This window comes from Rhineura floridana, chromosome 8, assembly GCF_030035675.1.
Source record: "Rhineura floridana isolate rRhiFlo1 chromosome 8, rRhiFlo1.hap2, whole genome shotgun sequence".
Classification (NCBI taxonomy): Eukaryota; Metazoa; Chordata; class Lepidosauria; order Squamata; family Rhineuridae; genus Rhineura; species Rhineura floridana.
The window spans coordinates 4,458,586-4,480,870 of record NC_084487.1 but is presented as its reverse complement, the minus strand read 5'-3'; the positions used below and the strand labels follow the sequence as shown (position 1 = coordinate 4,480,870).

The 22,285-nt window shown below is 44.6% G+C and overlaps 1 protein-coding gene across 4 annotated transcripts in view; it reads right to left on the bottom strand.

The window, feature by feature from the left end:
• Positions 1–22,285, bottom strand: part of NRF1 (nuclear respiratory factor 1) — an 89,665-nt gene that overhangs the window by 32,998 nt on the left and 34,382 nt on the right. For 3 of the 4 annotated variants that reach the window (XM_061638022.1, XM_061638021.1, XM_061638023.1), the window contains exons 4-6: positions 17,604–17,730; positions 14,247–14,387; positions 2,886–3,092 (exon numbers count right to left, since the gene is read on the bottom strand). In XM_061638022.1, the coding sequence (XP_061494006.1) occupies positions 2,886–3,092; positions 14,247–14,387; positions 17,604–17,730 (475 nt within the window). The remainder of the gene's footprint in view (positions 1–2,885; positions 3,093–14,246; positions 14,388–17,603; positions 17,731–22,285) is intronic. The other variant, XM_061638024.1, reaches the window with a different exon arrangement.

The following is a 22,285-nucleotide window of genomic DNA, read 5'->3' as shown; positions in this document are numbered from 1 at the left end:
AAGAAAAGGCATATGCAGGGGTATCAGATCTGGTCACAAAAATAGAAGCAGCAGAAATACAGTAATAACCAGCCTCTGTAATGTCCCTGAATGAGAGATGGCTCCTCTGGTACATTTTACTCCATAAAGAGTTTTTAAAGCAGAAAAATACTTCCAACGGGGCAAGATTAAGAACATAAGAAGAGCCCAGCTGGATCAGGCCAAAGGTCCGTCTAGTCCAGCACCCAGTTTTCCCAGTAGCCAGCTAGATACCCCAGTGGGAAACCCACAAATAGAACCTGAGCACGATAGTGCTCTCTCCACCTGAGATTCCCAGTAACTTGTTTTCAAAGGCATTATATCATGAAAACATATCAGTCGATACTCAAGTGATGGCCTCCCAAAATCACTGTACGTATGTAGCTAACCTTTCACATTTTCCCCACCTTCTGGCAAGTACTGCTAGGGGGACAAACAGGGCAGATTCCCCCCCTCCCCTTCACTGCTTGTTGCTGTGTGAAAAGGTGATTCTAGCCTTCATGATTGATTGTGAAAATAAAATTGGGGTCCATAGTTATTTCAAAGTAACTTATTGTAATGCTGGAAGCTAGCTTGATTATTATTATTAATATGAAGTATTAGTTCCCCTCTATTCAGCACTTGTTGGGCCTCCTCTTGAGTACTGTGTCCAGTTCTGGTCTCTGCACTTCAAGAAGGATGCAGACAAACTGGAATGGGTTCAGAGGAGGGCAACAAGGATGATCAGGGGACTGGAAACTAAGCCCTATGAGGAGAGACTGAAAGAACTGGGCATGTTTAGCCTGGAGAAGAGAAGACTGAGGGGAGATAGGATAGCACTCTTCAAGTACATGAAAGGCTGCCACACAGAGGAGGGCCGGGATCTCTTCTTGATCATCCCAGAGTGCAGGACACAGACTAATGGGCTCAAGTTGCAGGAAGCCAGATTTTGACCAAACATCAGGAAAAACTTCCTAACTGTTAGAGCCATACGACAATGGACACAATTCCCTAGAGAGGTAGTGGGCTCTCAGACATTGGAGGCATTCAAGAGGCAGCTGGACAGCCACCTGTCAGGAATGCTTTGATTTGGATTCCTGCATTGAGTAGGGGGTTGGACTTGATGGCCTTATAGGCCCCTTCCAACTCTACTATTCTATGATTCTATAGCTGACACAGAAAGACAGGTTAGAAATTTTGATACAAATAAATAAATAGGTCTGTATCTACCACTGATTCGCAGAAAGCCTCTAGAAGAGTTCAGGCAGCATTCCCCTCTAGTCCTCCTACTGCAATCCTAAACACGCAACTAATGTATGATTTAGTCAGATACCACTTTTACTAGAGAGGAAGGCTGCAATCCTAACCATATCTGTAAGTCCTACTGAATTCAGTGGGACTTCCTCCCAGCTAAGTAGGTTAGGATTGCAGCCTAAGTCTGATTATGCTCAGAGGGACTTACTTCTAAGTAAACATAATTAGGATTCCACTACATATCCCTTAACTAAAGGTATCAAAGGTTGCAACTGAAGCCTTTCAATTTAAATTATTGTAATCCTAGAATCCTAAAAAGGACATGCATGCAGCTTCAAGGATGCAGTGATTTGATCTACCGATGAGCCCTATAAACCAGATTATTGGATGGGGAAGGCTCAAAATTAAAAAAAAAAAGAATATGTGGACAATGGAACAGCCTGAAGGGGAACATTTTGCAGGGGAACTCACAGTGGCTCCAGTCTGTAATAATACCACTGCTGCTCTTTGCATTTCCAGAAGTAGTTTGGATTTCACCTTCCAGGATTTGAAAGACTAGCTTAAGTAAATGGGGCAGACCCAGCCTGCTGTTGAAAGCTGAAGGAGAATCTGCAGAATTCACTGCCACAGGATGTTCTGATGGCACAGGCGTAACAGTACCAATATATTGGAATTCCCTCCCCTTAAATATTAGAAAGGTGTTGTCTCTGTTATCTTTTTGGCACCTACTGAAGACCTCCCTTTTTCAAAAAGCCTTGTAAGTAGAGACCTTATCCCAGTCTGCGTCTGTGTTGGAATTGCTTCTTAAGATGTTTCTAAAACTGATTTTTAAAGATGTTTTGTTTTTTAATATGTTTTTAAAGATTTTTGTTTTAATATGTTTTAAAGTATTTTGTTTTTAAGATGTTTTAGAGTGCTTTTAGTGTTTTTGTTTGCCACCCTGGGCTCCTTCTGGGAGGAAGGGCGGGATATAAATTTATTAAATAAATAATAAAAGCAGTTTTAAAAAAAAAATCCTGGAGGATAGGGGTGGTATTCAATGCTGGCCCTACTCAGAGAAGACCCACTGAACGTGTAAGACATAACTTCATATCTATTATTTATTAGAGCCAGTGTGACCTTGGGCTAGTCACTGTCTCAGCCTAATTTACCTCACAGGGTTGTTATGAAGATAAAATTGGGAGGGGGAGAACCTTGTTTGTATGTCGCCCTGGGCTCCTACTGGGAGAAAGGGCAGGATATAAATTTAAGAGATAAATAATATAATGCTTAGGCTCATTAATTTCAATGGGTCTACTCTGAGTAGGATTTGGTTGACTCCAACCCCAGGTTATTAATAGCTGCACGACAGGATGACCAGGAATGTCACCACTGTGTTCATAGATAGTATGCCTCTTAGAACCAATTGCTGGTGACTACGACCTGGGAAGGCTAATGGCATAAATGCCAGGCTTCCAAACTCCTGGGGCACCTGGGTGAACCCACAGGAAACAGAGAGCTAAGCTAGGCACGCCTTTGGCCTGAGCTAGGCTGGCAATTCTCTTGTGTTCTTACCTGATCTAAGCCATTTGCCACAACCACTTCACAGACTCCCCAGTACATATCTATAAGCCAAGCCTTTCCACTTGCCATACCAAGGAAGAGCCCTTTGCTGAAGGAAGAGGACATTCATCAACACACACCCTCTGCTTCTGCTCCTCTGTCCGGACGTCACTGCGGACATTGGCCCACGGGATATCTTCGGGCCACCAAACTGGTTTGCAGCTCTCCTTTCCCCAGCCTGGCTTCCCACGACCCGTTGAGTATTTCAGCATTTCAGGGATGAAGGCCCGTAGCTGTGCCTGTGGCATAAGATAAAACAAAAAGTTGGCAACCAAAGCTCCACAGAAGCAGCTTGGCTCATTACAGATTATACAACGTTGCAAAGGAATTACTGGATCCGCTCCACAGAAAAACACAAGGCAATTTTCCTGATTTCATCTTGAGTCAGGGGCAACATTTACACGAGGGCAGCATTGCCAGTTACCATGAGATGTTCTGAACATGAGACATTCTGACTTTTACCACCAGCTTTTTCTTTGAAAATTCAGAGCTGGAGTAGTTTGGAGTTGCAGCTGTCCAAGAGACTTGGGATTTTATTTTAACAACATACAGTCTGGTCCTGGATGCGAGGCACATTAAAAAAAAAGATGACCACTGTGATCCTGAAAGGCTGCGATTTTGGATACTGACATCTGAGATATCACATAAAAGGAATGCATGATGTATTGTTTTACTTACGAAGAGGCCACTTTTTCTATCACAGTTGTGAGGATATTTTTGCTTGGCATTAGTTAAGCTTCCCTTCTCTAATGTGCTTATTAATCAGCATCAGGTTTCCCCCTGGGAAACTCTTCCTGTCAGTCAAGTTAGCTTCTTGGCACAAACTGCTTATCTTATTTACACAAGTCATGTCAGTTAAACTGAACAGAGATCTTGCCTTGAGGCTCTACTTGAACATAGGTATTTATTATTTATTTATTAGATATATATCCTGCCCTTCCTTCCAGTAGCAGCCCAGTTAGTAGGGCAATTAGTAAGTATTGCAGATGTGAGAATCACCCACAATTCTGGATACCTGCTAAACTTTATGTCCAATGATGCATTTATGAATCTCCCAATATCAGGCCCATGGTGCTTTTGAGCTTAGAAAAAAAGGGGAGTTAGGCCGGGGTCACGATAGAGGTGTATAAAATCATTTGTGGTGTGGAGAAAGCAGATAGGGAAAAAAATATCCAATGAAGGTGAATGTTAGAAGATTCAGGACAAATGAAAGAAAGGACTTCTTCACAAAGCGCATAATTAATCCATGGAATTCACTCTCACAAGAAGTAGCGATGACCACTAACTTGGATGGTTTAAAAAGAGGATTAGACAAATTCATGCAGGAGGCAGCTATCAGTGGCTACTAGCCATCTTGGCTATGTTCTGTCTCCACTATCAGAGGCAGATTGCTTGTGAATGCCAGTTGCTGGGAACTGTAAGTGGGGAGAGTAAGTCAGGTCCTGCTTAGGGACTTCCCACTGGGCCATTTGGTTGGCCACTATGTGAAAAGAACACACACAAAAGTAAAAAACTCCTACGCACTCAAGCACATCTTTCCACCCAGGCAAGCAAAAGGGATCATCACAGTTTGAGGACACATTCTGGCAGGGGAAAGCACAGAAGAAGGATGCAGAGCACAGCTAATGATGGGTGTGGCCTGGCCAGAGAACATGACCAGGTAGAGTCCGGAGCGACAGATAGAGAGGTCTGGAGGGGCGTATTTGGACCCCGGGCCTAAGATTCCCCATCCTGCTGAAGGTCCTCTCACAGGAGCTCTGTCTTTCCTTAGCGATATGATGAAATAGCTGCAATATACTCCCACAGGACTGGAATGGTTTCTCCTCCCTACCACAGATATTACATAAAGGATGGGCTGTTGTCAAGGTGTTGTCGTATGTTCCATGAATGAATGCAGCACCTATGCAAATGACACTATAGCGCCATCTAGCGATTCTGTATACATATCCCAAGAATTTGACCACAGCATATATAGGCAACCAAAAGTGAACAGGGTAGATGAGGGAGCATGCATGTGGAAGGCTGCACATTTACACAAGCACATGCCCTAAGCCCAGGTAATCCATCCACGACTATTGGACATGTAAACACCACCAGGCTCTGTTAATAGTGTGTGCCAAAAAAAGGTCAGATTCAAATTATGCCAATCGCTACGATGTATGCAAATATGCTTGTATTGGATAGCCGCTTCATTTGCATGCTTTACTTTGAAGATGATGTTCTGGTCTAGCAAACTTTGTAAAAAGAAAAGCCTCCATCAAAACAAAACAAGAGCAAGCATGCAGGACAAGGAGGAAGGTGAAGTGAGAGGTAGTTAAAGGAGTGTAAATGTGCAGGTCAGGATCACAGCTTGAGAAATATTATTTATTATTTATTTTATTTATTATACTTGTATACTGCCCCATAGCTGAAGCTCTCTGGGCGGTTTACAGTAACCAAAAACAAATACAATTTAAGATACATAAGAACATAAGAAGAGCCTGCTGGATCAGGCCAGTGGCCCATCTAGTCCAGCATCCTGTTCTCACAGTGGCCAACCAGGTGCCTGGGGGAAGCCCGCAAGTAGGACCCGAGTGCAAGAACACTCTCCCCTCCTGAGGCTTCCGGCAACTGGTTTTCAGAAGCATGCTGCCTCTGACTAGGGTGGCAGAGCACAGCCATCATGGCTAGTAGCCATTGATAGCCCTGTCCTCCATGAATTTGTCTAATCTTCTTTTAAAGCCATCCAAGCTGGTGGCCATTACTGCATCTTGTGGGAGCAAATTCCATAGTTTAACTATGCGCTGAGTAAAGAAGTACTTCCTTTTGTCTGTCCTGAATCTTCCAACGTTCAGCTTCTTTGAATGTCCACGAGTTCTAGCATTATGAGAGAGGGAGAAGAACTTTTCTCTATCCACTTTCTCAATGCCATGCATAATTTTATACACTTCTATCATGTCTCCTCTGACCCGCCTTTTCTCTAAACTAAAAAGCCCCAAATGCTGCAACCTTTCCTCGTAAGGGAGTCGCTCCATCCCCTTGATCATTCTGGTTGCCCTCTTCTGAACCTTTTCCAACTCTATCATATCCTTTTTGAGATGAGGCGACCAGAACTGTACACAGTATTCCAAATGCGGCCGCACCATACATTTATACAACGGCATTATGATATCGGCTGTTTTATTTTCAATACCTTTCCTAATTATTGCTAGCATGGAATTTGCCTTTTTCACAGCTGCCGCACACTGGGTCGACATTTTCATCGTGCTGTCCACTACAACCCCGAGGTCTCTCTCCTGGTCGGTCACCGCCAGTTCAGACCCCGTGAGCGTATATGTGAAATTAAGATTTTTTGCTCCAATATGCATAATTTTACACTTGTTTATATTGAATTGCATTTGCCATTTTTCCACCCATTCACTCAGTTTGGAGAGGTCTTTTTGGAGCTCTTCACAATCCCTTTTTGTTTTAACAACCCTGAACAATTTAGTGTCATCAGCAAACTTGGCCACTTCACTGCTCACTCCTAATTCTAGGTCATTAATGAACAAGTTGAAAAGTACAGGTCCCAATACCGATCCTTGAGGGACTCATCTTTTACATCTTTTAAAAAACAATTTAACACACAATTTAAAAATTTAAAACAATATAAAACACATGCTAAAATGCCTGGGAGAAGAGGAAAGTCTTGACCTGGCACCAAAAAGGTAACAGTGTTGGCGCCAGGCGCACCTCGCCAAGAAAATCGTTCCATAATTTGGGGGCCACCACTAAGAAGGCCCTCTCAGGCAAAAATACAGATTTTTTTGCAGGCTCTGTCAATAGTACACCCACAAGGGCCTGAAAATGCTTTAAAAATAATAGTATTAATAATTGTGATTCCCAGAAGTCCAATTTCTGTGCCGGTTGCCAGATTCTCGCAATGTTGCAACGGAAGACAGTCGAACATAATACAAGAGTGATACCGAGATAAGCCAAATGGCTTAAAGTTCACGGAGTGAATATATACAGAGGTATAGTTCAGAAGCAGCTGCGATCCAGCTGGCTAGTAAATATCTTTGCCCAAAAACACCACGGATACAGCACTGTTGTGCTAGGGCCAGCTGCACAATATCAAAACTGCAGGGCCCATCGCAATAGGGAGAGGCAGCTTCTTTTCCCTTCTTTGCAACCTTTTGTCCACGGGATTATCAAAAATGAAACTCCCCTTCCTACCTATGTGGAATGTCACACAATATGGATGCATTTTCCAGATTTTTTAACAAATGCTGGTTTAGAATATATTTGTTTACTTTAATCTAGCCCTTCCTCAAAAGAAATTTGGATGAGTTTGGGAAGGTACATTGGTAGACTGAAAGGGGACAATGTAAACCGTGAAACAATGGGGGCGCAGCTTCGAAATAGGTGATCTGAAACAGTGGTGGTAACTTAGGGGTCCAAAGAAAGCAAAGTACACTGATACACATGACACTGGTCCGAAGGTCCAATATTATTAGCATTAAGCATATGTGACAGCAGTTGAAGATTGTAGGAAAATATGAAGCTGCCTTATCCCATTGGTCTTCCTGGCCCACTAACATCAGCTCTGATTAGCAGCAGCTCTCCAAGCAGAGGTCTTCCTTTCCTTGAGACCATCCGACTGGAGATGCCAGGGGTTGGACCTGGGGCTATCTGGATGGCAAAGCAGGTGCTTCCTCAAACATCCCCAAAGATCTCGTGCCATGCTTCGTATCGCTTTTAACATAGTGCATGAATGTCTCATGTTCCAAGGAGAAACAGGCTAGCAAAGGCAGTAACAGCAGCAAAGGGAGAGTTGTTGCAGTCCAAGAGGTGAAGTTGAGTTTTACTTTAGAGTCAAACAGCAGCATCATGCTGCTTTGCAACTGCCAAGTACTACTTCTTGTTTCCAGATGGATTAATTAGTGGTCCTTGGGAGCTGAGTTTTGAGCCATTGCAAGCACTTCTTAAGGGCTCTGGAGCCACCAGGGAGACAATCAGCGGGAGCCCTGCATCTCGGCCTGCTCAGGCATGAGGACCTCTTTAATTATCACCATAACAAGAACGGAGATCATCATTGTCTCATCAGGCCTTTTGGTTCCAAAAGCCTTATATGGGTCCCTAAGCCAACGAGTGCCAGCCAAGTGCAGCACTAAAGGCCCAACGTCACCTTTAGCCTCAGTTTACCTGCTTTTCCACAGCTGTCCAGACTCTCCTAGAACTCAGGTTTCTCCACTCACATGGCATCATCACAGTGACAGTGCAACATATCCAGCAGCCACAGCAGGAAAATGCACCATTATAAATGCTCCAGCTGAACCTTTTTCACAGGCAACAGGCCTACATTGTCACCCTGGATACATATTTAGGCTGGATATCTTAGCTAGTATTAGCATCATATTTATCAGCCAGTTGCATCTGTCTTGCTTGGAAACAAATGTTAAAACTTTGCTGAGTATGTGTCGGATTGTAAGTGTCTGTATTTTAGGGATATAATCAAAATGTCCCTTCTGGTTTACAGGAAAATGGATTTCAAAACTGTTTGGTAAGGAATGCCACCAGATAACATGAAAGTTGGCTTCCTCACTAGCACCCAACCAGCCTTGTTGTTGTTGTTATGTGCCTTCAAGTCGATTTTGACTTATGGCGACCTTACGAATCAGTGACCTCCAAGAGCATCTGTCATGAACCACCCTGTTCAGATCTTGCAAGTTCAGGTCTGTGGCTTCCTTTCTGGAATCAATCCATCTCTTGTTTGGCCTTCCTCTTTTTCTACTCCCTTCTGTTCTTCCCAGCATTACTGTCTTTTCTAGTGAATCGTGTCTTCTCATGATGTGTCCAAAGTATGATAACCTCAGTTTCATCATTTTAGGTTCTAGTGATAGTTCTGGTTTAATTTGTTCTAACACCCAATTATTTGTCTTTTTCGCAGTCCATGGTATGCACAAAGCTCTCCTCCAACACCACCTTTCAAATGAGTTGATTTTTCTCTTGTCCGCTTTTTTCACTGTCCAGCTTTCACATCCATACACAGAGATCAGGAATACCATGGTATGAATGATCCTGACTAGAGTGTTCAGAGATCCCAACCAGCCTACTATACGCTTAATAAAAACAAAAAAAACAGTGTAGCTTTGCAGAAGTATGTGTGACAGAGAGAACATGCACACACTTGTGCCAATTTATCTATAACAAGCAAACGATTCCCTTGGTGCTGAACACGTGATTCAGCCCATTGTGAACTGTTGTATCAGGACTACTGGACAATTCCTCCAACAGAAAACGTTCCCTTCCTTATATTTTACAGTACAAGTCCTGCACCATGAATAGCTGGGGTAGTGGAAGATTGTGAGAAGGGAAGCCTGATTGCCCCCCAGCCCACCCACTCCCGGTGACAAAATGGACTAGAAAAAAGTGGCCAGCTAGAATTCCACCTATTTATTTATTCATTTATTAATAAATTTATATCCCGCCTTTCCTCCAGAAGGAGCCCAGGGCAGCAAACAAAAACACTAAAAAAACACTCTAAAACATCTTAAAAACAAAAGACTTTAAAACGTATTAAAACAAAGCATCTTTAAAAACATCATAAAAAAAGCTTTAAAAACATCTTAAAAAGTAGATGTTTTTAGGTTTAGATGTACAGGCGTGCCCCGCTTATACAGCAGGTTCCGTTCTGGACCCCTGCCGTAAAGCGGAAATCGCCATAAAGCGGAACCTCATTGAGTATAATGGGGTGCGTCACGCAAAAATGCCGCAAAATCGGCTTTAAAACCGGGAATGAAAGCCGCCGCATTAGTGGAACGCTGGTAAGCGAAGCACCAGTAAGCGGGGCCCTACTGTAGTAGGTTAGGCTGAGAGACAGTGACTAGCCCAAAGTCAGCCAGTGAGCTTCATGGCCTAGTGGAGATTTGAACCCTGGTCTCTCAGGTCCTAGTCCGACACTCTAACCACTGCACCACACTGGCTCTAATAATTAATAGACATGAAGTTATATCTTATAACTTCAGTGGGTCTTCTCTGAGTAGGACCAGCACTGAACACCATCCCTATCTTCCGGGAATTTTTTTTTTTTTAAGCTGTTATTTTTATTATTTATTTAATAAATTTATATCCTGCCCTCCTCCCAGAAGGAGCCCAGGACAGCAAACAAAAACACTAAAAGCACTCTAAAACAAAACATCTTTAAAACCTTATTAAAACAAAACATCTTAAAAACATCTTTTAAAAAACAGTTTTAGAAACATCTTAAATAGCAATTCCAACACAGACGCAGACTGGGAATAAAGTCTCTACTTAAAAGGCTTTTTGAAAAGGGGAGGTCTTCAGTAGGCACTGAATTACAGAGATGGCGCCTGTCTAATATTTAAGCAGAGGAAATTCAAAAGGGTAGGTGCCACTACACTAAAGGTCTGCTTCCTGTCTTGTGCAGAATGGATCTCCTGACAAGATGATATCTGCAAGAGGCCCTCACTTGGAGAGCGCAGTGATCAACTAGGTATATATAAGGAGTGAGATGATCCAGGATGATGAGCTGCTTCCACACCCAGGACCAACCTCCTTGCCACTATCTTTACAGAGCTTCCTAGCCTGACCTCTCCCCAACACTGCTCACGACAGTCACTCCTCCACTTCTGCTGTCTTCAGCCACCCAAAGGTCTTCACTCCCTCGTTGCTCTGTATGTCTGGAGCTCCTTCCCAGAACATCCCCACCTCTTTCTCCCCTTCCTTCCAACATCAGTCCAAAACCCCTCCGTCCTTAGCTCCCCAAAAAACACTTAAGTATGTGTATCTGCATTGACTCTCATCCATCTCCCGTTAGGCTCACCTCTAACATAAGAGCCCTGCTGCTGGATCAGGCCAAAGGGGGCCCATCTAGTCCAGCATCCTGTTCTCACAGTGGCCAACCAGATGCCCCAATAGGAAGCCTACAAGCAGGACCTCAGCGCAAGAGCAGCACTCTCCCCTCCTGCAGTTTCCAGCAATTGGTATTTGGAAGCATACTGCCTCTGACTGTGGAGGGAGAGCATGGTCATCAGAGGTAGTGGCCACTGAAGCTCTTATCCTCCATGAATTTGTCTAATACTGCCTCTCTCTCTCCTTTCCATCTCTCACCATACCCAGCTCTGGTTTGAAAAACACGTTCTAAGTTCTTTGAGGCAGCAATTGGTCTTTTGCTTATGTTACAGGCAACATTTGTTATCTGATAGGCTTATGTTACATGTACAGCAGTGGTGGAGAATCTCCTGTTTCGACCAAACCACGCCCACGTGCCCTACACCTGATGTATGATCAGCTGATCATTGGGGCTTCCATGTCCAGCACTGTGCAAAAATTGTCACCTGATATCACTGTGAAGTCAGGTGACTGACAGGTGGGAGGCACACCCACTGGTCAAGCTTGTCCTGTCGGTGGAGGAGGAGATAAGGATCCGGCCCATTAGCCAGACCCAGTTTGCCACTCCTGATGTACAACACCGTTTAAACTAACACTAATGTTACATTTTATCATTCATGTTCTTTCCCCTGCCATCCTTAGTTCGCTATGACCAGCGAGCATAGAGACTGCCCCTTCTGGGGCATCACAGATTTTTATTTCTCGGAGGATGGCAACAAGGGAGAGGGCCTTCTCAGTGGTGGCCCCCAAATTATGGAATGATCTCCTTGACAAGGTGCACCTGGCGCCAACACTGTTCTCTTTTCGGTGCCAGGTCAAGACTTTCCTCTTCTCCCAGGCATTTTAGCATGTGTTTTTAAATTGTTTTTTAAAAATCTGTTTTTAAATTTGTATATTTGTCTTAATGTTTTAATTGTTGTAACCCGCCCAGAGAGCTTCGGCTATGGGGTGGTACACAAATGTAATAAATAAATAAATTTATAAATTTGCTGCAATTCAGTAAAAGCAGGGGAAAAAGACAGATGGGGTGGGGGTGGGGGGAGACAGAAATTATGAGATGACCTGTACTTTTCAACTTGTTCATTAATGACCTAGAATTAGGAGTGAGCAGTGAAGTGGCCAAGTTTGCTGACGACACTAAATTGTTCAGGGTTGTTAAAACAAAAAGGGATTGCGAAGAGCTCCAAAAAGACCTCTCCAAACTGAGTGAATGGGCGGAAAAATGGCAAATCCAATTCAATATAAACAAGTGTACAATTATGCATATTGGAGCAAAAAATCTTAATTTCACATATACGCTCACGGGGTCTGAACTGGCGGTGACCGACCAGGAGAGAGACCTCAGGGTTGTAGTGGACAGCACGATGAAAATGTCGACCCAGTGTGCGGCAGCTGTGAAAAAGGCAAATTCCATACTAGCGATAATTAGGAAAGGTATTGAAAATAAAACAGCCGATATCATAATGCCGTTGTATAAATCTATGGTGCGGCCGCATTTGGAATACTGTGTACAGTTCTGGTCGCCTCATCTCAAAAAGGGTATTATAGAGTTGGAAAAGGTTCAGAAGAGGGCAACCAGAATGATCAAGGGGATGGAGCGACTCCCTTACGAGGAAAGGTTGCAGCATTTGGGGCTTTTTAGTTTAGAGAAAAGGCGGGTCAGAGGAGACATGATAGAAGTGTATAAAATTATGCATGGCATGGAGAAAGTGGATAGAGAAAAGTTCTTCTCCCTCTCTCATAATACTAGAACCCGTGGACATTCAAAGAAGCTGAATGTTGGAAGATTCAGGACAGACAAAAGGAAGTACTTCTTTACTCAGCGCATAGTTAAACTATGGAATTTGCTCCCACAAGATGCAGTAATGGCCACCAGCTTGGACGGCTTTAAAAGAAGATTAGACAAATTCATGGAGGACAGGGCTATCAATGGCTACTAGCCATGATGGCTGTGCTCTGCCACCCTAGTCAGAGGCAGCATGCTTCTGAAAACCAGTTGCCGGAAGCCTCAGGAGGGGAGAGTGTTCCTGCACTTGGGTCCTGCTTGCGGGCTTCCCCCAAGCACCTGGTTGGCCACTGTGAGAACAGGATGCTGGACTAGATGGGCCACTGGCCTGATCCAGCAGGCTCTTCTTATGTTCTTATGAACTACTGGGAGCTGGAGGGGAAAGAGTTAAACACTCTTTCTACAGCACCAATACAAAAAAAGGTCACCTTAAAAGGCTCCTTGGACACAGTTGTTGGCATAACACAAAAATTCCACCTAGCAAATAGCCAAGATGAGTCCAAGGAACTGACCTAGGTTGCCAGATCCCAGTAATGCTTCCATCCCAGAACCATCTACGCTATCCGGCACAGACCTTGGCTAAAGGTTTTTCCAACACGGCGTGGGACCTCAATACCTTGTGGAACGCCTCTCTTGCTATGAACCTACCCGTTCACTTCGTTCAGAATCTAAGGCCCTCCTCCGGGTACCAGCTCATCGGGAAGCCCGGAGGGTGGTTACTAGATCTAGGGCCTTTTCTGTGGTGGCCCCTGAGTTGTGGAACAGCCTCCCCGAAGAGGTACGCCTGGCGCCTACACTTCTATCTCTCCGGCGCCAGGTAAAGACCTTTTTATGCTCCCAGGCATTTTAATCTTTTAATTTTCTTAATCTTTCTACTTTTAACATGTATCCTTCTTAATTTGTGTTGTATTTCGTTTTTGTTGTGCTTTCTGTTGTTTGTTTGTACATGTTTTTGTGATTTTTTACTATGATATGTTGTATTTTATCTTGTTGGTTCACCGCCCTGAGAGCTATTCTGCTAAGGGCGGTATATAAATTGCAATAATAATAAATAAATAAACTCTGACAGTCTGAGATCGTATCGCTGAACATTCCAAGAACTGCATCTGGTGCTTCATGTTTAGAAATCACAAGGCCTACCCAAAAGCGATGACCCTTCACGGGTCTTCTGAGCAAGCAGTACAAACAGGCACTCAGGGGCAGGTAAAAATGGAAATGGATTGCCTTCAAGTTAATCCCGACTTATGGCGACCATATGAATAGGGTTTTCATGGTAAGCTGTATTCAGAGGGGTTTCCCATTGCCTTCCTCTGAGGCTGAGAGGCAGTGACTGGCCCAAGGTCACCCAGTGAGCTTCATGGCTGTGTGAGGATTCGAACCCTGGCCTCCCAGGTCATAGTCCAGCACCTTAACCACTACAGCAGGTAGGCTGATAAATACACTTCTCTGCAAAGTGCCTTAAGCATGCCCAGGCCCTTGGCACTGTAATCACCACTAGCTATTCTCCCACACTCTGTAGAAAAGGCAGCATCAATGGGAACACCTTATCTTGAACCATTTAGCAGAGTCACTGCAATTTCCCCTGGAGAGAAAGAATTAAGTGTGTCTCCAAGGGGTTTTGCGTGCGACAAAGAGAGAGAGACTGAGATTCTTCACTGGAAAAATCAACAGTTCAGAGACGTTCAATGCTCCGCTTATTTCTTGTTCTGAGTTCCCACCTTTTCTCATTGCTTACCTGGGTCATCTTGTCCACAGAGACTGGAATCCCATCAATGGTTAGAGGCGGCAGCTCGGAGTTAACCTCTTGTGGCGCAGGTGCGTGTTCCAACAGGGCTGACTCCAGGTCTTCCAGGATCATGCTCTTGTACTTGCGCACCTGTGGGGAATCGGAAGGGCTCAGGTAAACAAGGCGGAGAGCAACAGGAGAGAAGAGGATGCTAAGTAACAGGAAGGGGGGTGCATTCCCCTTCCTCGTGGTGCTCCACAGCAGAGCAAGCAAACAACGCCGCACCTGCCAGATAAAAATACCCACTGGCCCCAAAGCCCTCAAAACCAGGAGTGCATTCAAGTGAGATGATGATGATGAAACTGTAAGCAACACCAGCAAGGGAAGCACTGCAAGGATTTATAGAGAAGGCTGGAGGCAAGGCAGTATCGCCCCAAACAGTTGCTTGCATGTCTGTTACAGGTCCCTTTTACATCTAAGTGGACTAGCACTCACTAGTGGTCTATATCCTGTCAGAGCAAATACTAGCAGACCAGTCTCAGGCAATCTCTGGGATCAGGCCATCTAAAAACCCCTGTTAACGCATTGGTTTATTTCAGGGGTCACCAACCTTCTTGGACCAGAGGGTACATTTCAAATTTTGATAGGGCATTAGTCACAGAATGGCTGCCAGGGGGGCATGGCGTCACACAAAATTAGAGAGTAGTCATGGTGACACTTTCCCCATAATTGTATTTCCATACTAGAAAAGGCTTGACCTGCTGGGTTTTCTACCTGCCATATAGCTGTTAAAGGCACAAGAACCCTGTTTTTCTCCAGTACCAACCCTAACTTTGCAAAGTATTCACATTTTGCATTTGGGGGGGGGTATTCTTTAACATTCACCCACACTTATTGGGAAATAGCATTTGTGGAAAATAATTTCTAGGCAACACCTGATCTCAGGCAAACCCGGCACAGGAAAGATGCACCCTGGTTGCTAGGGGAAAAGAGCAAACTATGGAGATTCCAAGGGCTAGCAAAAAAGAAAGATGCAGGAAAAGTGCACTAAAAGAGAGGGCAAAACAGCAGATCTTTAGGACCCAAAGGATTCCTATTGCCTGGTGTCCAAATAACTCATTTATCAATCACGGTTCTGACTTAATTTATTAGCTAATAACACTGACAGGCAGGAGCAGCCAGGCTGGCTCATTTCACATAAATCACTTAAGAGGATATTTTGTTCCATAACTTCTCTTTAGTAGGGCGAGAAACTTACTTAAAAAAAAGAAAGAACGCTCAGATTCTGTGCTACCTGGTAGGGGCACCACTGAAGGCCTTTGAGAGTGCAATGGTACCTGCAGGCAATGGGTTGGGAAACTCTGGTTTATTTTTAACTTGCAGATGGCCCTACTTCCCATTTGTCAGGGACTGGAGCCAGGAACAATGTAGCCCAAGGTTGGAGCCTAAACTTCTGAGCGTTTTTTAAAGTCTCTTTGCCCTTGCTCTGTCTTCAGTTCAAGCCTCCCTTGAGCAAGTGACCTCAGGGCCCTTGGTCTGGAGAACACACCCTTCAGCTCGGGATTTGGGTACAACCACAAACCAGCCCTGATGCTGTTCAGGACCCTTAGGGGTTACTCTCTGTGTCAACGCTTCGCCTAGAAGAACCAAGGAAAAGGATCCAGAGAAGCACCACAACAGTGACAAAAATTCTGGGAGTAACATCCTGCTGAAGGGTCTGGATATGTTCAGCCAGGATGGCACGGGCCGGGAAACTAAGGGAGATGTCTCTACTTAGCTTGAGGAAAGTTGAACTATGGAACTCCTTGTGATAGGAAAATGCTGTGGCAAAAAATTTAACAATTTCCAAAGATGGATTAGATATCAATAGACACTGATGCCAGTAATTGCCAGCTGATTATGCTAAACTGTGCCTCGACCTGCCACATTTTATGACTGGCTCTGCCCCTGCACAGCCATCTTGTGACGGGGGGGGGGTCAGTAATTTATCAGAATACTCATTAAAATTAATGGCCCTATTTTGTGTGGAGTTATGCTGGATACAGAGGGCCTGCCCTCTGGAAATCGTGTTCTCTTGTACACATAGCACATACACGTTCAAATCTATTTTTACATCCTACAGAGCTAGAAGCTTGCTTTTAAAATAAAAATTTAAAAAGCTGAACTTTGCAGCATACTGAATTCTGTACATAGCACCGACATAGTGGAATCATGTAATCATGCAACACAGACGGCCCTGTCTGGGAAGGCTATTGCTTCTCCTTCCTTGAAGGTTTTTCAAAGGAAGTCTAGATGAGGAAACTGCAGGGAATGTTTTAGATTTAGGCTTGTTCCCGTGGGGCAAGATGAGATTATGAGTTTGGCACCTTCCAGTTCTCTGATGATAAATGCTCTCTGGAGTCAGAATCCCTCCAATTTAATGGCAAGCGTGGTTCTGATCCCATCTGCTCCACTCACTGTCTTCCTCCTCTCGCACCTCAAATGTTCCTTGTTTCTCTTAGACAACCAATGGCATAAGAACATAAGAAGAGCCTGCTGGATCAGTCCAGTGGCCCATCTAGTCCAGCATCCTGTTCTCACAGTGGCCAACCAGGTGCCTGGGGGAAGCCCGCAAGCAGGACCAGAGTGCAAGAACACTCTCCCCTCCTGAGGCTTCCAGCAACTGGTTTTCAGAAGCATGCTGCCTCTGACTAGGGTGGCAGAGCACAGCCATCATGGCTAGTAGCCATTGATAGCCCTGTCCTCCATGAATTTGTCTAATCTTCTTTTAAAGCCCTCCAAGCTGGGGGCCATTACTGCATCTTGTGGGAGCAAATTCCATAGTTTAACTATGCGCTGAGTAAAGAAGTACTTCCTTTTGTTTGTCCTGAATCTTCCAACATTCAGCTTCTTTGAATGTCCACGAGTTCTAGTATTATGAGAGAGGGAGAAGAACTTTTCTCTATCCACTTTCTCAATGCCATGCATAATTTTATACACTTCTATCATGTCTCCTCTGACCCGCCTTTTCTCTAAACTAAAAAGCCCCAAATGCTGCAACCTTTCCTCGTAAGGGAGTCGCTCCATCCCCTTGATCATTCTGGTTGCCCTCTTCTGAACCTTTTCCAACTCTATAATATCCTTTTTGAGATGAGGCACAATGGTGTGGAGTGAGAGGATAACGAATCTTGTTTTATTTATTTAGTTAGTTAGCAAACTTACATGCTGCTTCCTATTTCAACAGAAATCTGTACGCTGTTTACACATAATCATCTTCATCATCTCACATTTTAAGTGACATAATTAAACAACAATAAATATCTCAAAACAATGTAAGTAAAATAAGAACCACAAAAGCAGATCATCCATGAAACATCCCAGTCTTACCACATTCTCTAGTGGTGCCGCACCAAACACTTTAAAAACAGGGTTGGGCTTGGAAGGCGAAATGCACAAGACGATGGCCTGCTGCCCTACGCGGGTGGTGTATTCGTCCAGCGTGGCGCGAAGCTTCCTGCATCAGTGGGACAAAAAGACACAGACAATTTACCCTAAGAAAAGCCAATTCCGACATTTATCTTTTCCTAAGAGCGTTTCTGACACTATTACATAATAATGTGCTTGTTACAGGTAGAGTTTGAAAATATTGCAGTCACCCAGCAGCTACCCATACAGAACTAGGCCTCAAGTCAGAAAACACTCTCTTTAAGAACATAAGAAGAGCCTGCTGGATCAGGCCAGTGGCCCATCTAGTCCAGCATCCTGTTCTCAGTGGCCAGCAGATGCCCATGGAAAGCCTGCAAGCAGGACCTGAGGCAACAGCATTCTCCCCTCCTGTGGCTTCCTGCAACTGGTTTTCAGAAGCACACTGCCTCTGACTATGGCGACAGAGCACAGCCATCATGGCTAGTAGCCACAGATAGCCTTATCTTCCATGAATTTGTCTAATCTTCTTTTAAAGCCATCCAAGTTGGTGGCCATCACTGCCTCCTCAGGGAGTGAATTCCACAGTTTAACTATGCGCTGAGTAAAGAAGTGCTTCCTTTTGTCTGTCCTGAATCTTCCCACATTCAGCTTCATTGAATGTCCACGAGTTCTAGTGTGTAAAAGCACAATACAGTCACCCTGCTCCCATTGCAGATATCGTCACCTCTTCTTTAAGCAGGGTGCATCCATTTCATCACAGAGCATGCACTTCTCACATACCGACTGCAGGAGGGAAGGGGAGCGAGTGGCTGTCCAGATGTTGCTGGCCTCCAACTCCTATTGTCCCTGACTACTGACCACGTTGGTTGGGGCTGATGGGAGTTGTAACCCAACAACATCTGTAGGGCTGTTCCCCATTCCTGGACTAGATTCCATGAGGTAGGGTTAGCTTTCAGTGTCCCAGGCCAATGACGTGTTGCCCATGTGTGAACCACGTCGACTGTGAATGCAGAGGAAGCTGCTTCTCCAGGGTAAGAGAGTTTTGGTTTTGATTACTGTAGTAAAGTCAGCAACAGTCTGACATGGCCCTCTGTAAGTGGAAGAAGAAACCTCGTAACAGGCAACACCAACCACAGACCTTCCTTCTCATAGAAGGGATTCCGAATGGACAGATGGCAAGCAAAGAGAGGCAGGTAAGTGCCACACAACTTGAAATCTGGTTATCTTACCAACCCAACCTTGGGAGGGAGAACAACAACTCTTATGAACTTCCTATGAACACACAACCCCAGTTCCGACACTGTTCCTTCTGTATCTGTCGCCCATTCCCTCCCTTTTTATCAATGTGTGTGCATCCACACTCACAATCGTGAAAGGGGGTGGAAGGTGGGATATCCTGGAGAGAGGGCTGAACTGGTTGGTTGGGTGTGTGTATGTGCGCACATGCGCAGTGGGGAGAGAGATAACCTCCAATCTCCACTCAGTAATCACAGACGATTACTGCAGCCAGGGTCTTATTTGCAAAAAAACAGTCAGGGGAGGGGAGGGGATAGAAAAATGTGAGAGTTCACTTTACTGGCTAAATGGACTCTTTTGTTAGAACAAGACAACAAGCAGGACAAGTTTATGTTAAACAGGTCAACTATTATTGAATATTTTATGAAGAACTTGCTATTATTTTTTTAAAAGTATCAGGTTTTGAAAAGCAGTAATGAAGCATTTCATTTATTGTATTTATAAATGAAGGGTGTGCTTCAGTAGGAGGATTTGCTACCTATATGCAAATATATCGATGAGGGCATTTTTACGTATAATCTTTTTCTGTAGATACATAGGGTTTCTGATAATAATAAATCAAAAAATAAATCTCCACCCTGGCATGACGCTTACGGGCTAACCTTGGGCCAGTCACTGTATCTCAGGTTAAGCTACCTCACAGGGTTGTTTGGAGGATAAAACGGTTGGGGCACGGGGAGAGAAACCATACACAGCCACAAGTGACCGCCAATGAATGAATGAATGGACTGCTCCAAACTCCTCGAAATATAAATGAAATAAATAAGTCGCTTTGATAAAAAGAATGCTGAAAGGGTGACACGAGGTAATAAAACAGGCCTTCCCTCCACGCCGCAGAGGCTTGTTTCTACTGTCAGGCTTGTTATCATGCAAAAAGCGCTCCTCTCTATACAAACAAGGAACTCTCTGGTGTCCAGGTGTTCCCCTGATGAGCGTCTTGCGTAAAGAGAGAGAGAGAGCACGCAACATGTTGGCTAAGAGACTGAGCTGTGAGCCAAGAAGGGCCCAGTTCGAAACTTGGCTCTGCCATGAACTCAATCAGTGGTCTTAGGCAAGCCACTCTCGCTCGGCCCCAGCCCACCCCAGACGCACCACCAATATGGGCAATAACAATATTGACATCTTACACATTTGCTGTAAGGATTAATGCAATGATGCATGTAAAGTACTGTGAATGCCCTACAGTGGAAGATAGGAGGCTGCTTTACTGGTTCACCTAGTGGCAGCTCTCCAGAGTTTCAGGCAGGAGACATTCCCAGCCCTACGTGGAGACGCTGGGGATTGTAGCTGGGACCTTCTGCATGCAAGGCAATTGCTCTACCCACTGAGCTACAGGCCCTTCCCCAGTGCTGTATAAATGCTAAGTATTAACCACAGCAGTTCATAAGCCACCACATTCCTGCAGGGGAATGTGAAGCCCACACTTCAGAGAGATCAATCTTGCTCTTAGTTTGCAGGACCACTTATTGCAGAGTGAAAGAGCCCCTGATCTTGCCAGAGGTTGCTGACTCTCTTCCAAGACATTTCAACTTTGATCATGCACTCAGAGAGTCTGAGGTTAACGCTTGCTATCCAAGGATTATGTAAACTGATTTCTGGTCTCTGACAGGGACAAAGAAAACCAACATGTACCCACAATCCATGGCCAGGTCCTGTCATGTGCATGCAAAATAGGATGCAAATAATGAAAACAGCAACTTCTGTGCAAATTTGCATATACAAATCAGCACTGGTCCTCACAACGGGCTTGAGCTAAGGCACATGGTCCCAATGAAATTCCTACCTCCTGCTTCCATGCATGGGAAGGGAATTCCCAAAGAGGAAATTATAGACTGTAGGGAAAGTATTCATTTTCCAACCCCCAGCAAAGAAGGTCTTCATGTTCGGCCATGCTTCTGGAAAGCAGTACCAGGTGCAGATTTCTGGAAATCTGTGCTTGGATGTGTTTCCGAAACCATTTCCTAGTTTTGGCAACTGTGAAGACATGTTTGAGCATAAGAGGCATTGCCTGCGAAAGGCTCCATGTTCTATTAGTTCCTCCATCAAGTCTGTGGCTACAATTACATGTAGCTACACCTCCATTTCACTTAAATAGCAAAATTTTCCTAACAAAGATTTTCTTTGGAAGTGCTAAAAACACACAAAGACGCACATTTTTTATGCAGCCAAGTCTGGAGCTGCAGGTCTCCATACTTCCATGACTTAGACCATTTATGCTTTATATTCAAGGCTGGCGTGGTTTTGGCTGCACTTTGAAACCCATTCTCCCCACGGGAACTGTAGTTTACCCCTCACAGAGCTACAATTCGCGCACCCGTAACCATCTACAGCTCCCAGGATTCTTTGGGGAAAGTCACGTGCTTTAATTTTATGGTGAGACCCGGTGTGGCCTAGTGGTTAGAGTGCTGGACTACGACCTGGGAGACCAGGGTCCAAATCCTCACACAGCCATGAAGCTCACTGGGTGACCTTGGGCCAGTCACTGCCTCTCAGCCTCAGAGGGAGGCAATGGTAAACCCCCTCTGAATACCGCTTACCATGAAAACCCTCTTCATAGGGTCGCCATAAGTCAGGATTGACTTGAAGGCAGGCCATTTCCATTTCCTGCAGCCAAAACCACACCAACGCTGCGAACGAAGCATAACGTGATCCAGTTCAGGGTTTCCAAACGGTGGCCCGTGAGCTTCATTCAGGAGGTCTGCGGCAGGTCTGCATTGTGATTTTTAATTAAAAATTTACTGCTCCTTCTATTTCTTATATTGTATTTTATTGCATTTGAATTCTGTATAATTCATTTCTATATAAGAAATAAGAGAAGCAATAAAAATGCAATTAAAATCACACAGCATCTAGAACAGCAGATTACAATTGCTGCAACAGGCAGAAAAATCATTAAGTGGCCCTCAGCAATTTCCAAGTGATCCGTGCGGGGAAAAAGGTTGGGAACCGCTCTAGTTTGTAGAAATCTGGAGACCTGCAGGCCCAAACCTGGTGGCACAACAAAAATTAAGCCCTCTGCATCCCTTCTTCTCATCAACAACACAGAAAGAACAAAGTCCTGTCACCGACTGTCTGATGAACAGACAAGAAGAAAACTTAAAAAAAAAAAAAGGGGGGGGGAGATTCACACCATGCCCCCCAAAAAGTTATGCAACATGCTGTGCATGTTCTTATGAGGGGCAAAAGAAGCCCTGGGACTGCAAAATTGCACAAAAGCACTGCTGGGATTATTCCACCGACATCAACCTGCATCAAGCAAGATTCAGCAACACATTGCAACAGCAGGCCGAGGGAAAAGGATCTGCTCAGCTGGACGTTGCATCAGAGTCCCCTTGAGGAAGAGTCCC